This window comes from Scyliorhinus torazame, chromosome 15, assembly GCF_047496885.1.
Source record: "Scyliorhinus torazame isolate Kashiwa2021f chromosome 15, sScyTor2.1, whole genome shotgun sequence".
In the NCBI taxonomy this organism is placed as follows: domain Eukaryota; kingdom Metazoa; phylum Chordata; class Chondrichthyes; order Carcharhiniformes; family Scyliorhinidae; genus Scyliorhinus; species Scyliorhinus torazame.
Window position 1 is genome coordinate 56,477,037 of NC_092721.1, and position 19,704 is coordinate 56,496,740.

The 19,704-nt window shown below is 46.5% G+C and overlaps 1 protein-coding gene across 1 annotated transcript in view; it reads right to left on the reverse strand.

The window, feature by feature from the left end:
* Nucleotides 1-19,704, reverse strand: part of LOC140391389 (T-cell surface protein tactile-like) — a 187,607-nt gene that overhangs the window by 43,042 nt on the left and 124,861 nt on the right. Inside the window, exon 7 of the mRNA XM_072475937.1 lies at nt 14,964-15,140. Coding sequence (XP_072332038.1) covers nt 14,964-15,140 — 177 coding nt within the window. The remainder of the gene's footprint in view (nt 1-14,963; nt 15,141-19,704) is intronic.

Here is a 19,704-nt window from a genome sequence, read left to right on the forward strand (position 1 = left end):
CCACGTCCTGCACCTCCTCAGACCTGCCCTCGGGTGCCCACTGTCATCGACCTCCAATTTGTCTCAAAGCACCAACCCTCCCCTGTCAGCGGAACAATCCCCCCCCATAACAAAATAACAATCCCAACCCCTCTCAACAAACTGATCACCTGCTCGCCCCCCCCACTGCGCTTCCGTGACTAAGCCCGCCAAGCTAGCCTGGTAGCCCCCGCCCATGGCGCCAAGCATCCTACCCTCCACTTATCTCCCTTCCCCCTCCCCCCTGCTCGAACATACATATGCAAAACAAACGCAAAGAAGAAAATTCCACCCACCATCCCCCAATAAGAACAAAGTTAACCAACATACAAAACTGAGCAACGACCCAAAACAATACATACAAAACCCAAAGAGAAAAGAAATTTAGCAGCATAACAAGAACACAACACTCGCCCCCAAGTTCAGTGTCCTCCATCACCTGCCAATCCCTTGTCCTTAACAAAGTTTATCACCTCACCTGGCGATCCAAAACAAAGTTCTTGGCCCTCATAAGTGACCCCTCTACCTCACCAATCTCCTGTTTTGTCGATCAAATCCTCCATAAATTGGGGAAAAGGCCCCAAAGGTCCACCATGAGCGGGAGCTACCAAATAAGCGACCACTCACTCCATAGAAAGTCATAGAATTTACAGTACAGAAGGAAGCCATTCGACCGATCAAGTCATGAATTTAATTATGTCCTCTCCGCTGGACAGAAATGATCCTGAGGTACTATTTCCAGTAAATCAGCTTTGAGTCAGGAAACAGGTTTCTCAGACATCACTGATGTGAGTTGCAGATAACCTGAATTATGTTATCAACTTAAAAATGCAAGACTTCCGGTTGAGGCGATGACCAGCTAAGCCGCACGTTTCGGCGGCTCCAGCTCCAACGGACCTTCGGGCTCTTTTAAGAGCCCCAACGGAAAATTTTCGCGCGACGAAATCCGGTGTGGGGTGAGTGAATAAGGAGTCCCCCCCCAACGAAAGAGGAAAATATCGGCGGCAGCGGCTGCAGCACGAGGAATCCTCGACGATAGGGACAGAAAGGGAGAAGACACAAGATGGCGGCAGAGAAAGCCCAGGCGACATGGGGGCCCGAGCAAGACGAATTCTTGAGACGGTGTGTGGAGCTACTAAAGAGGGAGGTGCTGACCCCGATGCTACAGGCAATTGAGGGGCTTAAGGAGGCACAAAGGACCCAGGAGACAGAGCTCCGCGTGGTGGAGCAGAAGGTGACGGATAATGAGGACGAGATCCTGGGCCTGGCGGTCAAAACACAGACGCACGAGGCGCTCCACAAAAAGTGCATTGAAAGGATTGAGGCCCTAGAAAACAGAGCGCAAAGGAAGAACCTTCGGATACTGGGTCTCCCTGAGGGAGTGGAAGGAGCGGATTGCGGGGCTTATGTAAGCACGATGCTAAGCTCGTTGATGGGAGCTGAGGCCCCTGCGGGCCCCTTGGAGGTGGAGGGGGCCCATCGGATCCCGGCGAGAAGACCAAAAGCGGGAGAACCACCTAGGGCGACAATCGTGCGATTTCACCGCCTTAAAGATAGAGAAGCGGTCCTGAGATGGGCTAAAAAGGTACGGAGTAGCAGATGGGAGAATGCAGTGGTACGGGTGTACCAGGATTGGAGTGCGGAGGTGGCGAGAAGGAGGGCGAGTTTTAACCGAGCCAAGGAGGTGTTACACAAAAAGGTGAAGTTCGGGATGCTGCAGCCGGCACGACTATGGGTCACGTACCAGGAGAGACATCACTATTTCGAAGAAGCATGGACCTTTATTAAAGATGAGAAATTGGATCGGAACTGAGGGACTGATACTGTAGGAAATGTTATTGTTGATGTAAATAGAGAAGTAAATTGGGAAGGGGGGAGACACTAAGAAATGTGGGCGCCGGTGGGGGGGCAAAGAAGGGACATAGGCAGAGAATGAGGAATGGGAGTGGGAGGGGAAAGGGTGCTGCGCCACAAGAAGCGGGTCAGATATAGGGATGTTCAAGCGCCAGAAAGATAATGGCGGGAAGACAGGCGCAAGGTAGATGGGAGTTCCCCACACGGGGGGGGTCAAGGAGGGAGCAGGAGTAGCCGGGGTCAGTTGAAGTCAGCTGACTTGCGGAAGTAATATGGGGGGAGCAATCACGCTAGAGGGGGATCTAGCGGGGGGGGGGGGGGGGGGAGGGGGGAGGGGGAGGGGGGGATAACTGGGTTGCTGCTGCGGAAATCAAAGAGGAAATGGCTAAAGAGTGGGTGGACGGGGATGGAATGCGACGCCTGGGGAGCGAGTGGGAGCGCGGAAGCGGGATACGGGACTGGCCTAGAGAAGGTGATGGCTAGTCGACACGGGAAGGGGGCAGGTAGCCCCCTCGTGAGGCTGATCACGTGGAACGTGAGAGGCCTGAATAGACCGATTAAAAGGGCCCGAGTGCTCGCGCACTTGAAAGGACTAAGGGCAGACGTGGCAATGCTCCAGGAGACGCACCTGAAGGTGGCGGACCAAGTTAGGTTAAGGAAAGGATGGGTGGGGCAGGTGTTCCACTCTGGGCTAGATGCAAAGAATAGAGGGGTGGCCATATTGGTGGGGAAACGAGTAGCATTTGAAGCAAGGAGCATTGTAGCAGATAGCGGAGGTAGATATGTAATGGTGAGTGGCAGGCTGGAGGGAATGGAGGTCGTGTTGGTTAACGTATATGCCCCGAATTGGGGCGATGCGGGATTTATGAGACGGATGTTGGGTCGTATACCGGACCTGGAGGTAGGAAACTTGATATTGGGAGGGGACTTCAACACCGTTCTGGACCCAGGGTTAGATAGATCCAGATCTAAGACCGGAAGAAGGCCGGCAGCGGCCAAGGTGCTCAAGGGGTTTATGGACCAAATGGGGGGAGTGGATCCATGGCAATTTCTTAGACCGAGGGCCAGGGAGTTCTCCTTTTTCTCCCATGTTCATAAAGTGTACTCCCGGATAGATTTTTTTGTTCTGGGAAGGTCGTTGATCTCAAGGGTGGAAGAAGCTGAGTATTCAGCCATAGCGGTTTCAGATCATGCCCCACACTGGGTGGACCTGGAACTAGGAGAGGAAAGGGAGCAGCGGGCACTCTGGCGATTAGATGTGGGATTGATGGCGGATGAGGGAGTGTGTGGAAGAGTGCGGGGATGTATCGAGAGGTACCTGGAGGCTAATGACGACGGGGAGGTCCAAGTGGGAGTGGTATGGGGAAGCACTAAAAGCGGTGGTCAGAGGAGAGCTGATCTCCATTAGGGCCCACAAAGGGAAAACAGAGGCCAAGGAAAGGGAAAGATTACTGGAGGAGATTTTAAGGGTGGACAGGGAATTTGCGGAGACCCCGGAGGAGGGACTGTACAGGGAGAGATGACGACTCCAGACGGAGTTTGACCTTTTGACCACCAGAAGGGCGGAGGTGCTGTGGAGGAAGGCACAGGGGAGGAGGTATGAATATGGGGAAAAGGCTAGTCGCCTGCTGGCCCATCAGCTGCGAAAGAGGACAGCGGCGAGGGAGATAGGGGGAATTAGAGACGAAAATGGAGCTACGGTGCGGAGAGCAGAGAAGATAAACGAGGTGTTCAAGACCTTTTATGAAGAACTGTATAGGTTCCAACCCCCGGAGGGAAAGGAGGAGATGCGGCAGTTCCTGGATCAATTGAGGTTCCCGAGGGTGGAGGAGCAGGAGGTGGAAGGCCTGGGGGCACCGATTGGGGTGGATGAGGTTATTAAGGGGCTGGGGAATATGCAAGCAGGGAAGGCTCCGGGACCAGACGGGTTCCCGGTGGAATTTTATAGAAAATACGTGGACTTGTTGGCCCCGCTGTTGGTGAGGACGTTTAATGAGGCCAGGGAAGGAGGGACTTTACCCCTGACAATGTCGGAGGCGACGATATCGCTAATTTTGAAGCGGGATAAAGATCCGTTGCAGTGCGGGTCCAATAAACCTATTTCATTATTGAATGTGGACGCCAAATTGTTGGCAAAGGTACTGGCATCGAGGATAGAGGACTGTGTCCCGGGGGTGGTGCACGAAGACCAGACAGGGTTCGTAAAGGGGAGACAACTGAATGTCAACGTGCGACGACTATTAGGGGTGATAATGATGCCCCCAGTAGAGGGGGAGGCAGAGATAGTGGCGGCAATGGATGCAGAGAAGGCATTTGACAGGGTGGTGTGGGAGTACTTATGGGAGGTGCTAAGGAGGTTTGGGTTCGGGAACGGGTTTATTAGCTGGGTCAAACTCCTTTATGGGGCCCCAACGGCAAGTGTGGTCACGGGTCGGCAAAGATCGGAGTATTTCCGACTATATAGGGGAACAAGACAGGGATGCCCGCTATCTCCATTGTTGTTCGCGTTGGCAATTGAGCCTCTGGCCATGGCGTTGAGAGACTCCAGGAAATGGAGAGGGGTGATTAGAGGGGGAGAAGAACACCGAGTGTCGCTATATGCAGATGACCTACTGTTGTATGTGACGGACCCAGTGGGGGGGATGACAGAGGTCATGCAGATATTGAGGGAGTTCGGAGATTTCTCGGGATATAGGCTTAACATGGGGAAGAGTGAACTTTTCGTGATACACCCTGGGGACCAGAGTAGAGAGATAGAAGGCCTGCCCCTAAGGAAAGTGGAAAGAAACTTCCGATACCTGGGGATTCAGATCGCTAGGAGCTGGGGAACCTTGCACAGACTTAATCTGACACGATTGGTAGAACAAATGGAGGAGGACTTCAAGAGGTGGGACATGCAGCCACTGTCGTTGGCGGGCAGAGTGCAGGCAATTAAGATGATGGTCCTCCCGAGGTTCTTATTTGTATTTCAATGTCTCCCTATACTAATCACTAAGACCTTTTTAAAAAAAATAGACAGGAGAATTACGAGCTTCGTGTGGGCAGGGAAAGTCCCGAGGGTAAGGAGGGGGTTCCTACAACGTAGCAGAGACAGAGGAGGATTGGCGCTACCGAATCTGGGCGACTACTATTGGGCCGCCAATGTGGCGATGATTCGTAAATGGATGATGGAGGGAGAGGGAGCGGCGTGGAAAAGACTGGAGAGAAAGTCCTGTAAAGGGACGAGCCTAGAGGCGCTGGTGACGGCGCCGCTACTGCTCTCACCAAAAAAGTTTACCACGAACCCAGTGGTGGTGGCAACATTGAATATCTGGGTACAATGGAGGCGACAGAGAGGTGCGCGGGGAGCCCTGGTGGGGTCCCCAATCAGGAACAACCACAGGTTTGCCCCAGGAAGAATGGATGGAGGATTCCAGAGCTGGCACCAGTTGGGAATTCGGAGGGTGGGAGATTTATTTATAGATGGGACGTTTGCGAGCTTGGGAGCATTGGAGGAAAAGTATAAGTTGCCCCGGGGAAACTTCCTTAGGTATATGCAGGTAAGGGTGTTCACAAGACAACAGGTGAGGGAATTTCCGCTGCTCCCAACACAGGGGATCCGGGACAGAGTGCTTTCGGGGGTGTCGGTCGGGGAGGGCAAGGTGTCAGAGATATACCGAGAGATGAGGGAAGAGGGGGAGGAGCTGGTGGGCGAACTAAAAGGAAAGTGGGAAGAAGAGCTCGGGGAGGAGATAGAGGAGGGTATGTGGGCTGATGCCCTAAGCAGGGTAAATTCCTCTTCCTCGTGCGCCAGGCTTAGCCTGATTCAATTCAAGGTGCTACATAGAGCACACATAACGGGAGAAAGATTGAGCAGGTTCTTCGGAGTGGAGGACAAGTGTGGGAGGTGCGGCGGAAGCCCGGCAAACCACGCACATATGTTTTGGTCGTGCCCTGCACTGGAGGGGTATTGGAAGGGAGTGACGGGAGTGATTTCGAAGGTGGTGAAGGTCCGGGTCAAACCAGGCTGGGGGCTAGCTTTATTTGGAGTTGCGGATGAGCCGGGAGTGCAGGAGGCGAAAGAGGCCGATGTTGTGGCCTTTGCGTCCCTAGTAGCCCGGCGTAGGATTTTACTCATGTGGAAGGAAGCGAAACCCCCCGGACTGGAGGCCTGGATAAACATAGAACATAGAACAATACAGCGCAGTACAGGCCCTTCGGCCCACGATGTTGCACCGAAACAAAAGCCATCTAACCTACACTATGCCATTATCATCCATATGTTTATCCAATAAACTTTTAAATGCCCTCAATGTTGGCGAGTTCACTACTGTAGCAGGTAGGGCATTCCACGGCCTCACTACTCTTTGCGTAAAGAACCTACCTCTGAACTCTGTCCTATATCTATTACCCCTCAGTTTAAAGCTATGTCCCCTCGTGCCAGCCATTTCCATCCGCGGGAGAAGGCTCTCACTGTCCACCCTATCTAAACCCCTGATCATTTTGTATGCCTCTATTAAGTCTCCTCTTAACCTTCTTCTCTCCAACGAAAACAACCTCAAGTCCATCAGCCTTTCCTCATAAGATTTTCCCTCCATACCAGGCAACATCCTGGTAAATCTCCTCTGCACCCGCTCCAAAGCCTCCACATCCTTCCTATAATGCGGTGACCAGAACTGTACGCAATACTCCAAATGCGGCCGAACCAGAGTTCTGTACAGCTGCAACATGACCTCCCGACTCCGGAACTCAATCCCTCTACCAATAAAGGCCAACACTCCACAGGCCTTCTTCACAACCCTATCAACCTGGGTGGCAACTTTCAGGGATCTATGTACATGGACACCTAGATCCCTCTGCTCATCCACACTTTCAAGAACCTTACCATTAGCCAAATATTCCGCATTCCTGTTATTCCTTCCAAAGTGAATCACCTCACACTTCTCTACATTAAACTCCATTTGCCACCTCTCAGCTCAGCTCTGCAGCTTATCTATATCCCTCTGTAACCTGCTACATCCTTCCACACTATCGACAACACCACCAACTTTAGTATCGTCTGCAAATTTACTCACCCACCCTTCTGCGCCTTCCTCTAGGTCATTGATAAAAATGACAAACAGCAACGGCCCCAGAACAGATCCTTGTGGTACTCCACTTGTGACTGTACTCCATTCTGAACATTTCCCATCAACCACCACCCTCTGTCTTCTTTCAGCTAGCCAATTTCTGATCCACATCTCTAAATCACCCTCAATCCCCAGCCTCCGTATTTTCTGCAATAGCCTACCGTGGGGAACCTTATCAAACGCTTTGCTGAAATCCATATACACCACATCAACTGCTCTACCCTCATCTACCTGTTCAGTCACCTTCTCAAAGAACTTGATAAGGTTTGTGAGGCATGACCTACCCTTCACAAAGCCATGCTGACTATCCCTGATCATATTATTCCTATCTAGATGATTATAAATCTTGTCTCTTATAATCCCCTCCAAGACTTTACCCACTACAGACGTGAGGCTCACCGGTCTATAGTTGCCGGGGTTGTCTCTGCTCCCCTTTTTGAACAAAGGGACCACATTTGCTGTCCTCCAGTCCTCTGGCACTATTCCTGTAGCCAATGATGACATAAAAATCAAAGCCAAAGGTCCAGCAATCTCTTCCCTGGCCTCCCAGAGAATTCTAGGATAAATCCCATCAGGTCCCGGGGACTTATCTATTTTCAGCCTGTCCAGAATTGCCAACACCTCTTCCCTACGCACCTCAATGCCATCTATTCTAATAGCCTGCGGCTCAGCATTCTCCTCCACAACATTATCTTTTTCCTGAGTGAAACGATATGGCGGGGTTCATAAAACTGGAGCAGATGAAGTTTGCACTGAGAGGATCGGCTCAAGGGTTCACCAGGCGGTGGCAGCCATTCCTCGACTACCTAGCGAAACGTTAGAGGGAAGATAGATGACCAGCAGCAGCAACCCGGGGGGGGGGGGGGGGGGGGAGGGGGGGAGGGGGGGGGTGGAAAGTTTTATTTTATGTTAAATGATTAGTTGACCATGTTGGTTAGCCATTTGTTCACTGTTAAATTTTCTTTTTTTTTTATGTTTGATGTGTAAGGGGAAAAAAATTGTGATCGAAAAATTTTCAATAAAATATATATTTTTAAAAAAACTTAAAAATGCAAAAATGAGACTCTTGTGATAAGTAATGGGTTAAGAAACATTCCAATTAGTTGTCTCATTTCTGTTCAGTATCCAATAATTGACACTGATATGTAAAAGGTGGCCTTTGTGTCAGGTGATGTGAAGATAGTGTTTTCTGCAGAGTCTGTTGAAGGGAAATAAAGGTGTTTGTGAAAAGGAGAAGAACCTTTGACTCTTTATACAACAGCAGCTAAATGTCGAACAAATGGTGGCAGAGGATGGTTGCAGTGCAAATGTGAGGGGTCGAAAGATACAACTTTTCCAGACAAAACCAAGGAGTGAGTGAGAAGAAAAAAAAAGATATATGGCTGAACCGTGGATAAAGATGGCCGGATGTGACTACTTCCCTTATTTTCTGAAAGGGGATCAGATGATCAATGGAGAAGTGCAGTAGTTATGTGGACTAAGATGCCTTGGGAAAGAGAAAACAAGGTATGGCATTGGCTCTTTCTCTACCTTATGACAGTAATATCCAAAGCAAAATGTTTTCTGAGCTGGCATTGGAAGACTTAGAAGACGGCCTGGAGACTCTATTATGTTATATGGATAATATTATAAAAAGGATGACTTGTTAAGTGCGTATGAAGCATGGTCGGATTTTGATAGGTTCCGGAAAATAGAGGAATTCTCCATGGAAGACTACATAATGGAATTTGGCATATATGAAAGGCTGCAGAAACACAACCTGGAATTTCCACAGTCTGAGTTGGTCTTTAAATTACTTGACTGTGCTAGAGTGAGCAACATGGATAGGCTCCTGGTTTTAACAGGAGTTCAGTTTGCGGAAAAGGATACCTTATTCGATCAGATGACAGAAGCTTTAAAAAAGTTTCTGGGGAAACATTCGATTCCGATGGCTCTGATGACCCAAATAGGTCAGTCTGCAATAAAGCAGAATATGGAAGACACACTACTAACAGGATGGCGAAATCGCACGGCTACAAACAGGTTCCAAGGCTATAAAAGGAGATGGGGACCCGGAGATTATGAAGGCAGAAACCAGTCAGAACCTACAATAGGAAGATGAACCCCAGAAATGCTCAGGGTATGATAAATCGATGTTTTCGATGTGACTCTCAATACCATTATGCTTACAACACATTATAATAGAGTGTTTGAAACGACACATGACATGGAAGAGTCAGAAGAGGAAAAAGATAGATGACCAGAAAGAAGGCATTGTCCTATTGACAAGCAGTTTTACGCCGGTAATGAGAGTGTTGGTTGCAGGATCCTTCAACTGTGCTGTATTGGACAGTGGCTGCACATCTACTGTGTGTGGAATTGACTGGTTAAAATGTAAGCTGGACTCCTTGAAAATCGTAACAAGATTAAGGAATTTGAAAGTTCCACAAGTTTCAGGTTTGGGGATGATAATACTCTGAAGTCCCGGAAAAGAGTGGTGATCCCTTGCAATATTGCCGGAGTGAATCATTTCATTAGCACGGATGTTGCATCAAGTGAGATACCTTTGCTTCTGAGCAGACAGTCGATGAAAAAAGCACACATGAAACTGGATATGGAACAGGATAAGGCAACAGTTTTTGGAAAGACAGTGAACTTACAATTTACACAGTCGGGACACTATTGTATTCCATTACTGACAAATAATATTTCAAGTAGAGTTGTTAAGGATGTGTAAATGGTAGTTTAAAATGAGACTTTAGCTGATAAACAGGTTGTTGTATTAAAACTGCATAGGCAATTTGCGCATCCATCTCCTCGGAGGCTGAAAAATGTATTAAAGGATGCAGGGATAAGGGATGAAGACCATACTAAACTGATAGAACAGGTTAGTGACCGCTGTGAAGTTTGTAGGAAGTACAGAAGGACACCAGCACGACCGATAGTAACCCTACCTTTGGCCAGGGATATAAACAACATTGTGGCCATGGACCTGAAGATCTGGGACAAAGCTAATAATATATTTATTTTGCATTTTGTCGAGTTCGCAACCAGATTTAGTCAATCAATGATTGTACGAGGCGGGCGGCGCCTTGTGGGGGGGGTGGGAGAATTGAGAGGACGGCGGGGGCGGGATTCAGGCCGACCCCCGGCGATTCTCCCACCCGGCGGGGGGGGGGGGGGGGGCGCGGAGAATCCCGCCTCCGAATACGGCTGCAGAAAGCCCATTTAGTAATGGTGAGTGTGAAAGAAACCATGCGGTAATAGATGACATGTTCTGAAATTTTTTCACAAATAGTCCAAATTGCAAGCTAAATTCAGCTTTAGCATGGGCGGTACATATAAAGAATTCATTGCAGATGGTTGGGGGATATAGTCCCGATCAATTAGTGTTTGGTAGAAATCCTAAAATTCCAATCATTTTAGATGACCAGACTCCAGCTTGGGAAGGGACTACAATTAGCTCGGCCTTTGCTGAGCATTTAAATGCATTACATTGCAGTAGAAAAGCTTTTTTGGAAGCAGAAGTCTCTGAAAGAATTCGCAGAGCTTTAATACATAATATTAATCTTATACTCCAATGTTCATGGTAAGTATGAAGTCCGATTAATAAGAACATAAGAACTAGGAGCAGGAGTCGGCCATCTGGCCCCTCAAGCCTGCTCAGAGACAATTTTAATGAATGGAAAGGCCCAGGGAAGATCATAGGCATAGATGGCAAAACAATTATTTTGCAACATGGCAATCAAACTGGTAGGGTACATTCATCAAGGATAATTGGTACAGATTTCAAATTTTCAAATTTGGACAGAGCAGACAGACATGACAAGGAACCAGAGTCATCTGGTACGTACGTGTTACAGAAATATGAGGACCAGTTAACTGATATAGACAGGGTTTCTGTAGAGGAACACAACACTTCTGGTGAATTCGAACAGGCCATTTTTCCGAAAGGACAACTGCCAAAAGTTGGTACAAAAGTGACAGACTTGCCTGAAGGGTCTAGTCAATGGAAGGATGCAACTGTTATTAGGAGAGCAGAGACGGCCACTGGATAGTATAAACATTGGTTGAATGTACAGCATTCAGGGGTAGGAGTCAAGACAATGGATTGGGAACACGAAGTTCAAAAATGGAGGGCATATAAACACAGTGCCAGTCCAGATAGTACATTGGATAGTGAACAGGTCCACAGGAAAAGGTCGAGAACTATTGAAAGGACATCCCACAGCAGAAGGGAAAGATCAAGCAGCAGCAGTACAGAACGAGATACCAGGCGAGAAAGGGAACGTAGTTTATCAAGACCACAGAACATGAGTAAGACTGTGAATACTGATAGGAATAGAAGCCCACATGCACGTGAGATTTTGGTGGCTTCCAATAAATTAAATGAAAAAATTATCAAAGGTGCCAAACTGCAAGAACTGCATAGTTGGAGTGAATTTGGTGTATACGCTGAACTACCAGATAGGGTACAAAGAGCTCTATCCCACAGATGGATTTGCACGGAAAAGGTTCTTCCGGATGGAACTTATAAGGCAAAGGCCAGGCTTGTGGCAAGGGGATTTGAAGAAAACTTAGAAGATCAGGAGAGAAGGGTAGATTCACCTACGGCAGGAAAGGTTATTTTAAAGATCTTCTTGGCTCTATTAGCCACAAAGGCATGGGAATGCAAATCTATTGATATAAAAGCTGCTTTTATTGCAGGGGCATTGGCTCCAGAGAGACATTTTTCTCTGTCCTCCTAAAGAGGCAGCTAACACAGAAGGGGTACTCTGGAAGTTGAACAAATGTGTATATGGATTGAGTGATGCGTCTAGAGTCTGGTACTTTTCGTTCAGGTCAGTTTTGTTAAAGTTCTCACTGTCCGTGTGGAGTTTGCACATTCTCCTCGTGTTTACGTGGGTTTCACCCCCACAACCCAAAGATGTGCAGGCTAGGTGGATTGAACACGCTAAATTGCCCCTTAATTGGAAAAAATTAATTGGGTACTCTAAATTTTTTATTTAAAAAAAAAGTTTTATTAAAGTTCGCCTGTTGCCAGTTGAAAGCAGATCCGGCAATGTTTTACAAGCTCTATAAAGGAAATCTTTCTGGCATCTTTATGATGCATGTCGATGATTTTTTGTGGGGTGTGACTAGTGATTTTGAAGCTATTGTAATCTCTGGTTTGAGGAAGGAATTCAGGGTTGGAAGTCAGGCTCCCGATGCATTTAAATATATTGGACTGGAAATTGGACAGACTAAGTTAGGGGCAACTTAACGTCAGCAATCTTATTTGGAAAGCATCGACCCAACAGCAATTAGTCGTGGCTGGGTTTCGCAAAAAGACGCAATGGTTTCAAAGATGGAAAAAGAGCAACTGCAAAGTTTAATTGGGCAACTGAATTGATTAGGTAGACAGACTAGACCGGACGTGAGTTTTGATGTCTTAGAATTGAGTACAAAAATGAATGATCCCAAAGTGGTAGACATAATAGGAGCAAATAAAGCAAATAAAAATGCAGGAGTGTGTTTTGAGGTTCCCGGTTTAGGTGACCATAGGCACTTGAAACTCAGTTTATAGTGATACGTCCTATCCAAATATATGTGATGGAGTTTTAAGCGCAGGAGGTTTTATAATTTTCCTTTTGGGGAACAATGGTAAATGTTGCCCTCTTGTGTGGGAAACAAAGAAAATAAGGAGAGTGGTCAAAAGCACTTTGGCTGCTAAGACGTTAAGCCTTGTGGAGGCGGTGGTTATGGCATTTTATATCTCAGATATCAGAAATTTTGGGATAAGGGGATTAGGATAATATACCTATTGAATGTCACATTGACAATAAATCCCTGTGGGAAAATGTGCACTCTGCAAAAAGTGTCAATGAAAAAATTTTAAGGATAGACATCGCAGGTTTGAAGCAGATGTTGGACAGAGGGGAAATAGCAAAAATTAAATGGGTCGACAGTAGCTATCAATTATCTGACTGTTTTACAAAAAGAAGGGCTAGTTCATCGAAACTTTTGGATATTGCTAATGAAGGGCACCTGTTTCTGTGACTGTTTTTTTATCTTCCCAAAAAAAAGTTTAAAAAAAGAGAAAGGGGGAAATTGTGTGTGCTTTTTTGAGTTTGTTGTAATTTTGTTTTCACCTAATTATTTTTTTTCTCCAAGGAAGGGGATACTGTTAAGTAATGGGTTAAGAGACATTCCAATTAGTTGTGTCATTTATGTTTATTATCCAATAATTGACACTGATATGTAAAGGAGCTTCAGGTGGCCTTGTGTCAGGTGATGTGAAGATAGAGTTTTGTGCGGAGTCTGTTGAAGTGAAATAAAGGTGTTTGTGAAAAGGAGAAGAACCTTTGACTCTTTATACAACAGCAGCTAAACGTCTAACATACTGCACAGTATACATATACGCAGTGGGCTGAATTATTCCTTCCTAATGTGCTGCTGAATTATGTTGGTTGGGTGTTACAAATAATGGGCAGGACCTGGCTACAGGATTATATCCTTGTTCCTGGCACTGGCAATTTTCACTAGCATGTGAAAGAGACCAAGTCATGATCCCACACCCAGCTGCCCTACATTTCCAACTCCAATGCAGGAGTGGGAATTTCAGATTGTCCGTAATGTTCAGGGAGTTGAGCCAACCTTAGAAGGCCACATATTTCACGTCAACTGAAAGGTAAAGTGAACAAAAGAAGGACCATGGTTTGGTATCAGGATCTGTTAAGTTCTAAAGATGTTATCAACTTGACATAACATAATTAAATACTGCATCATAAATTACATATATTTTAATACGATGATTGATCATAGAGCTTTGTTTTGTAAATGATAACTGACGTTTTGTTAAATGTTAAATTGAACAACATTATCGAAGTGAAAAATCTTCAGTTGCATTAGAGTATATTATCCACTTGATAATATGCTATTCTGCATTGTACAGTAGGGAATTATGGATTTGATTGTTTCATGTTTTCCTTGAACTTCAGCTGAACCTACTGTATGAGCGTTTCAGATGGCTGAAAATTTCCGAGCTTTGAGGTTCAGCTAAGCCATCTATTTGGCTATTTCAATGCTGTGACTGAGGGCTAAAGCTAAAGATTTTATTGTACTCAGCTCAGGATTCTTTGCTGATAGTTGTTCAATGAAATTTTATTATGAATGTTTGGCTGAGTTTCAAACCCACTAATGGATACTTTTCAGCAGGAGTTGTTGATAAAACTGTCAAGGGGAATGTGAGCCTGGTCAATTTGACAGATTTATGATCTGTTAAGAGGAAGATGGGTTTAACATGGATTTTCAAGTATTATTTCTTTGTTTTGCCAGATAAGCTGTTAAGAGGATTATGGTTTTTAAGTTGATTTTTTTAATACAGTTTTTGACAGATTGAGGACCTTATCAAAAACTTCCAAATGTTATTATACGGATTCTGAGTTATACTTATAGTAGATACTAGTTTGAGTGAGTTGGGAAGTGCATTATGGATAAGGAGGTAAGAAAGTATGGAGTTATGGGGTAAGAGCGATTATAAAGTAAGAGTGGATATGGGAAGGGCTAGGGAATGAGAGGGGAGGGAGTAAGGGTCAGGGGGGCCTCACACTCATCTCCAGATTTGGCCCAATAACTCAGTGAACAAAGATGGGCCTTATAACCTGGCCATCACAGTCAGGTCTGCCTCTGTTTCCATCTTGGGCCTTCTATGGGATATGGCAGGTTCAACTCAAACTGGTCCCTGACTCTTCTCCATGAAAATAGCGTAACTGGGCACTGCCAGTCAGGAAGCAGGATTACGATCTCGGGAAATCCCGAGATTGCCATATCCCACTTGCAATATGAAAATCAGGCCCAAAGTGTTCAAACAAAAGTGATGTGTAGAAAGAATAAGGGATGCAGGCGTCAATGAACTTGAGAAAACAATTGTTACATTTTAGAGAAACAACAAGGTTTGACATTAAATCGATCCTTCAATGTTAGAATACAGTCTATAGCTATTTCATAGTAATCAGTACTCACAGTTATTGAGGGGTATTTCTTTTGAGCGCATAGCTTTGCTCTTATTTCCAGGCAGTGAGAACACAGCTTCACACCAAACAAACCTCGATTGGTCTGCTTTAATCTCGAGGGACAATCTTTTTCTCACTTCATACAAGCCACTTGAATCCAGGAACACTTCTGATACGGTAACAGAATCTGAGGAACATTTGAACCAAGTTTCAGTACTTTTCACACACTCGACCAAACTAGATATAATGTGTAAGGAAAAGGAACAATTTGCAATTATATAGCACCTGTTACGAAATCCATTCTTTTCCCCCTGTGTGCTCTGTTAGCTGTCTATGGAGATTGTAATATTTGAGGTACAGTATATTCCAAAGCTTGTTACATTTGTTTCTGTCTATTAACAGGGTTGGGACCCTCTTGGAGTGATTTGGTAAGTCATCAGATCAGTCCAAGTGTCAGTGAATAGCAGGACTGATACAGTCAGTATTTTAAGCAGTCAGCCAGAAAGTGTTCCAGGGAGGGACAAAGACAAGGGACAGCAGCGGGTCCAGTTAAGTTAAGAGAAACAGAGGAGCAGAGTCATACAGATTTACAACATGGAAACAGGTCCTTTGCCCCAATTTATCCATGCCATCCAATTTTTATCACAAAACTAATATCCAATTAGAAAAAGAGTGTGGGGAGCAAAAGTGCTCAGGGCTCAGACGAAGCCCTGAAGATCCGAAGAAGCAGCAAAAGGTTGGTGGCTCTGTGTTGTGGGCCGATGGGTCAAAGGTACTCCTTTGGTACAGTGTCGTTCTGCTTGACATAGCCAAAGACCTGAAATTGTGCTTGTAATTTGATGCCCGAGTGTCCTTGAGAGTCCAGTGGAACAATATCTCAGAAAGTGAGACTGAAACCCTATGAGTTGGGGCAGCACAGTAGCATTGTGGATAGCACAATTGCTTCACAGCTCCAGGGTCCTAGGTTTGATTCCGGCTTGGGTCACTGTCTGTGCGGAGTCTGCACATCCTCCCCGTGTGTGCTCCGGTTTCCTCCGGGTGCTCTGGTTTCCTCCCACAGTCCAAAGATGTGCAGGTTAGGTGGATTGGCCATGATAAATTGCCCTTAGTGTCCAAAAATTGCCCTTAGTGTTGGGTGGGGTTACTGGGTTATGGGGATATGGTGGAGGTGTTGATGTTGGGCAGGGTGCTCTTTCCAAGAGCCGGTGCAGACTCGTTGGGCTGAATGGCCTCCTGCTGCACTGTACATTCTATGAAACATTGAAGTTGTCCGAGTTGGAGTTACCTTGGAAGAGGATTAAATTTTTTTTTTCAATTACGGGGCAATTTTAGCATGGCCAATGCACCTACCCTGCACATCTTTGGATTGTGGGGGTGGAGACCCATGCAGACAAGGGGAGAATGTGCAAACTCCACATGGACAGTGACCTGGGGCCAGGATCGAACCTGGGTTCTTGGCGTTGTGACGCAGTAGTGCTATTCAAACAAGATTTTCATGATAACAAAAACACCAACATTGTAGCAAATCCCGACACAATATTATACGCAAACTACACCCACCCAATCACCAGTCCCGCCTTCCCTCACTCCCATAATGAAAGCAAACCCCTAACAAAATCACAGCTCCACAGCTGATGGCAACCAGTTCACTGAAAGGCTGCCGCCTCGAGTAGTACCCTTCCACCATTCCCCTCATTGTATACTTCATCTTCTCGATGTACAAAAGTTCCAGCTGGTCCCCCAGTCAGGCCAAAGCCGTAGGAAGAACCAGGGACCTCCACCCAAGCAGAACACATCTCTGGACTATTAGCGAGGCGAAGGCAAGGTCTTCTTCCCCACGTGCAGCACCGGCATGTCCAAAATTCCAGGTGTACACCCAAAATCCCTGAAATGGTATCGAAAAAGGAGACCCAGAAACTAAGAAGCTTGGGGCACGACCAAAACATGTGCGTCAGATTCACCAGACCCCTAGAGCACTGCTCACACCTATCCTCCACCCCCGAGAAGAACTCACTCATACATGCACCGGTCAGGTGGGCCCTGTGCCCAACATTGAACTGGATCAGGCTTAACTTAGCACAAGAGGCGGTGAAGTTTACCCTGTGGAGAGCCTCACTCCACAACCGCAACCCACCCCCCGCCCCTCAAATATCAAACCCAGCTAACCCTCCCACTTCCCCTTTACTTCTTCCAACAAAACCAGCTCCGTCACCAATATCTGCCCATAAATATCCAAAGTCTTACCCTCTCCTAACTCGACAAAGGACAGGACCCTGCCCCTATGTGTGGGTGACGATACCAAGGGAAATTAAGAAAGCTCCTTGCGTAAAAAAAAAATCACATACCTGAAAGTATCTGAATACGTTCCCTCTCGACAGCTGGAACTTCTCAAACAACGCGTCTAGGCTGGCGAACCTACCTTCAAAAAACATGTCCCTAAAGCTCACCAACCCCTCCCTCTCCCACATCCTGAACGATGAATCAAAACCAGGCGGCACAAACCTATGGTACCTGCAAAATGGAGCCAGCAATGACGTGGAATCCAGATTAAAATGCTGCCTAAACTGATTCCAAATCCTCAAAGTGACTATCACCACCAGACTCAAAGAGGATCTTTCAGGGACAAACAGGAGTGGTGCAGTAACCAGGACCCTCAGACTTGACCCTGTGCATGAAACCTCCTCCATTAGCCCCCTACAGAATCCGGCTCCCTGAACCGCCTTATCAGAATCTGCCGCCAATAGAAACATAACAGATTCGGAAGTGCGAACCCCTCTGACTGCCTGTCTCTTTGCAGAAACATCCTATGAACCCAAGTGGTCTGACCAGCCCAAACAAAAGTCGATATCAATGTATTAACCTTGCAAAGGAAAGACTGGAGACACTGGAACAAAAACAAAAACCTCCCCAGATCAGCTCCCCTCACCTGGGGGTTCACTGGAAAATATTCATTTGTAGCCCAAAAAGGAGCTAAACATCCTGAGCAACATCACTATCTCTCCTACATTGAAGAGTGGGTTCGCAAATCATCCGCACAGAAGGACACTCTTTGCTCCCTCCCCTCATTCTCCTCCTCTATCTGGTGGACGACCTCAAAGCTCGGCTTGGGTCCAACATCAGGTCCACAAAATGCAGAGCATGATCCGAGATCACGATCGCCAAGTACCCTGCTCCCCTCACCCCATGGAGAAGAGACATAAGACCATAAGACATAGGAGCAGAATTAGGCCACCTGGCCCATCGAATCTGCTCCACCATTCAATCATGGCTGATATTTTCTCATCCCCATTCTCCTGCCTTCTCCCCATAACCCCTGATCCCCTTATTAATCAAGAACCTATCTATCTCTGTCTTAAAGACACTCTGTGAATTGGCCTCCGCAGCCTTCTGCGGCAAAGAGTTCCACAGATTCACCACCATCTGGCTGAAGAAATTCCTCCTCATCTCTGTTTTAAAGGATAGTCCCTTTAGTCTGAGATGGTGTCCTCTGGTTCTCGTTTTTCCTACAAATGGAAACATCCTCTCCACGTCCACTCTATCCAGGCCTCGCAGTATCTTGTAAGTTTCAATAAGATCCCCTCTCATCCTTCTAAACTCCAATGAGTACAGACCCAGAGTCCTCAAACGTTCTTCATATGACAAGTTCTTCATTCCAGGGATCATTCTTGTGAACCTCCTCTGGACCCTTTCCAAGGCCAGCACGTCCTTCCTTAGATACGGGTCCCAAAACTGCTCACAATACTCCAAATGGGGTCTGACCAGAGCCTTATACAGCCTCAGAAGTACATCCCTGGTCTTGTATTCTAGACCTCTTGACATGAATGGTAACATTGCATTTGCCTTCTTAACTGCCGACTGAACCTGCACATTAACCTTAAGAGAATCATGAATAAGGACTCCCAAGTCTCTTTGTGCTTCTGCTTTCCGAAGCATTTCCCCATTTAGAAAATAGTCTTTGCCTAAATTCCTCCTTCCAAAGTGCATAACTTTACACTTTTCCACATTGTGTTTCATTTGCCACTTCATTGCCCACTCTCCTAGCTTGTCCAAGTCCTTCTGAAGCCCGCCTGCTTCCTCAATACTACCTGTCCCTCTACAGATCTTTGTATCATCTGCAAACTTAGCAACAGTGCGTTCAGTACCTTCTTCCAGATCATTAATGTATATTGTAAAAGTTGTGGTCCCAGCACAGACCCCTGAGGCACACCACTACTCACTGGCTGCCATCCTGAAAAAGACTCCTTTATCCCCACTCTCTGCTTTCTGCCAGTCAGCCAATCCTCTATCCATGCCAGGATCTTACCCTGAACACCATGAGCTTTTAACTTATTTGGCAGACTCGTATGTGGCACCTTGTCAAAGGCCTTCTGGAAATCTAAATAAATCACGTCCACTGGTTCTCCTTTGTCTAACTTGCTTGTTACCTCCTCAAAGAACTCTCACAGATTTGTCAGACACGACCTCCCTTTGACAAAGCCATGCACTTCCAAGTGCTTCGTGATCTCATCTTTAATAACAGACTCTAAAATCTTACCAATGACCGAAGACAGGCTAACCGGCCTATAATTTCCAGTCTTCTGCCTCCCTCCCTTCTTAAAGAGTGGTATTACATTAGCCACCTTCCAGTCCTCTGGGACCCTTCCTGCCTCCAGTGGTTCCTGAAAGATCATCACTAATGCCTCCACAACTTCCTCAGCTATCTCTTTTAGGATCCTGCGGTGTAGTCCATCCGGTCCAGGTGACTTGCCAAC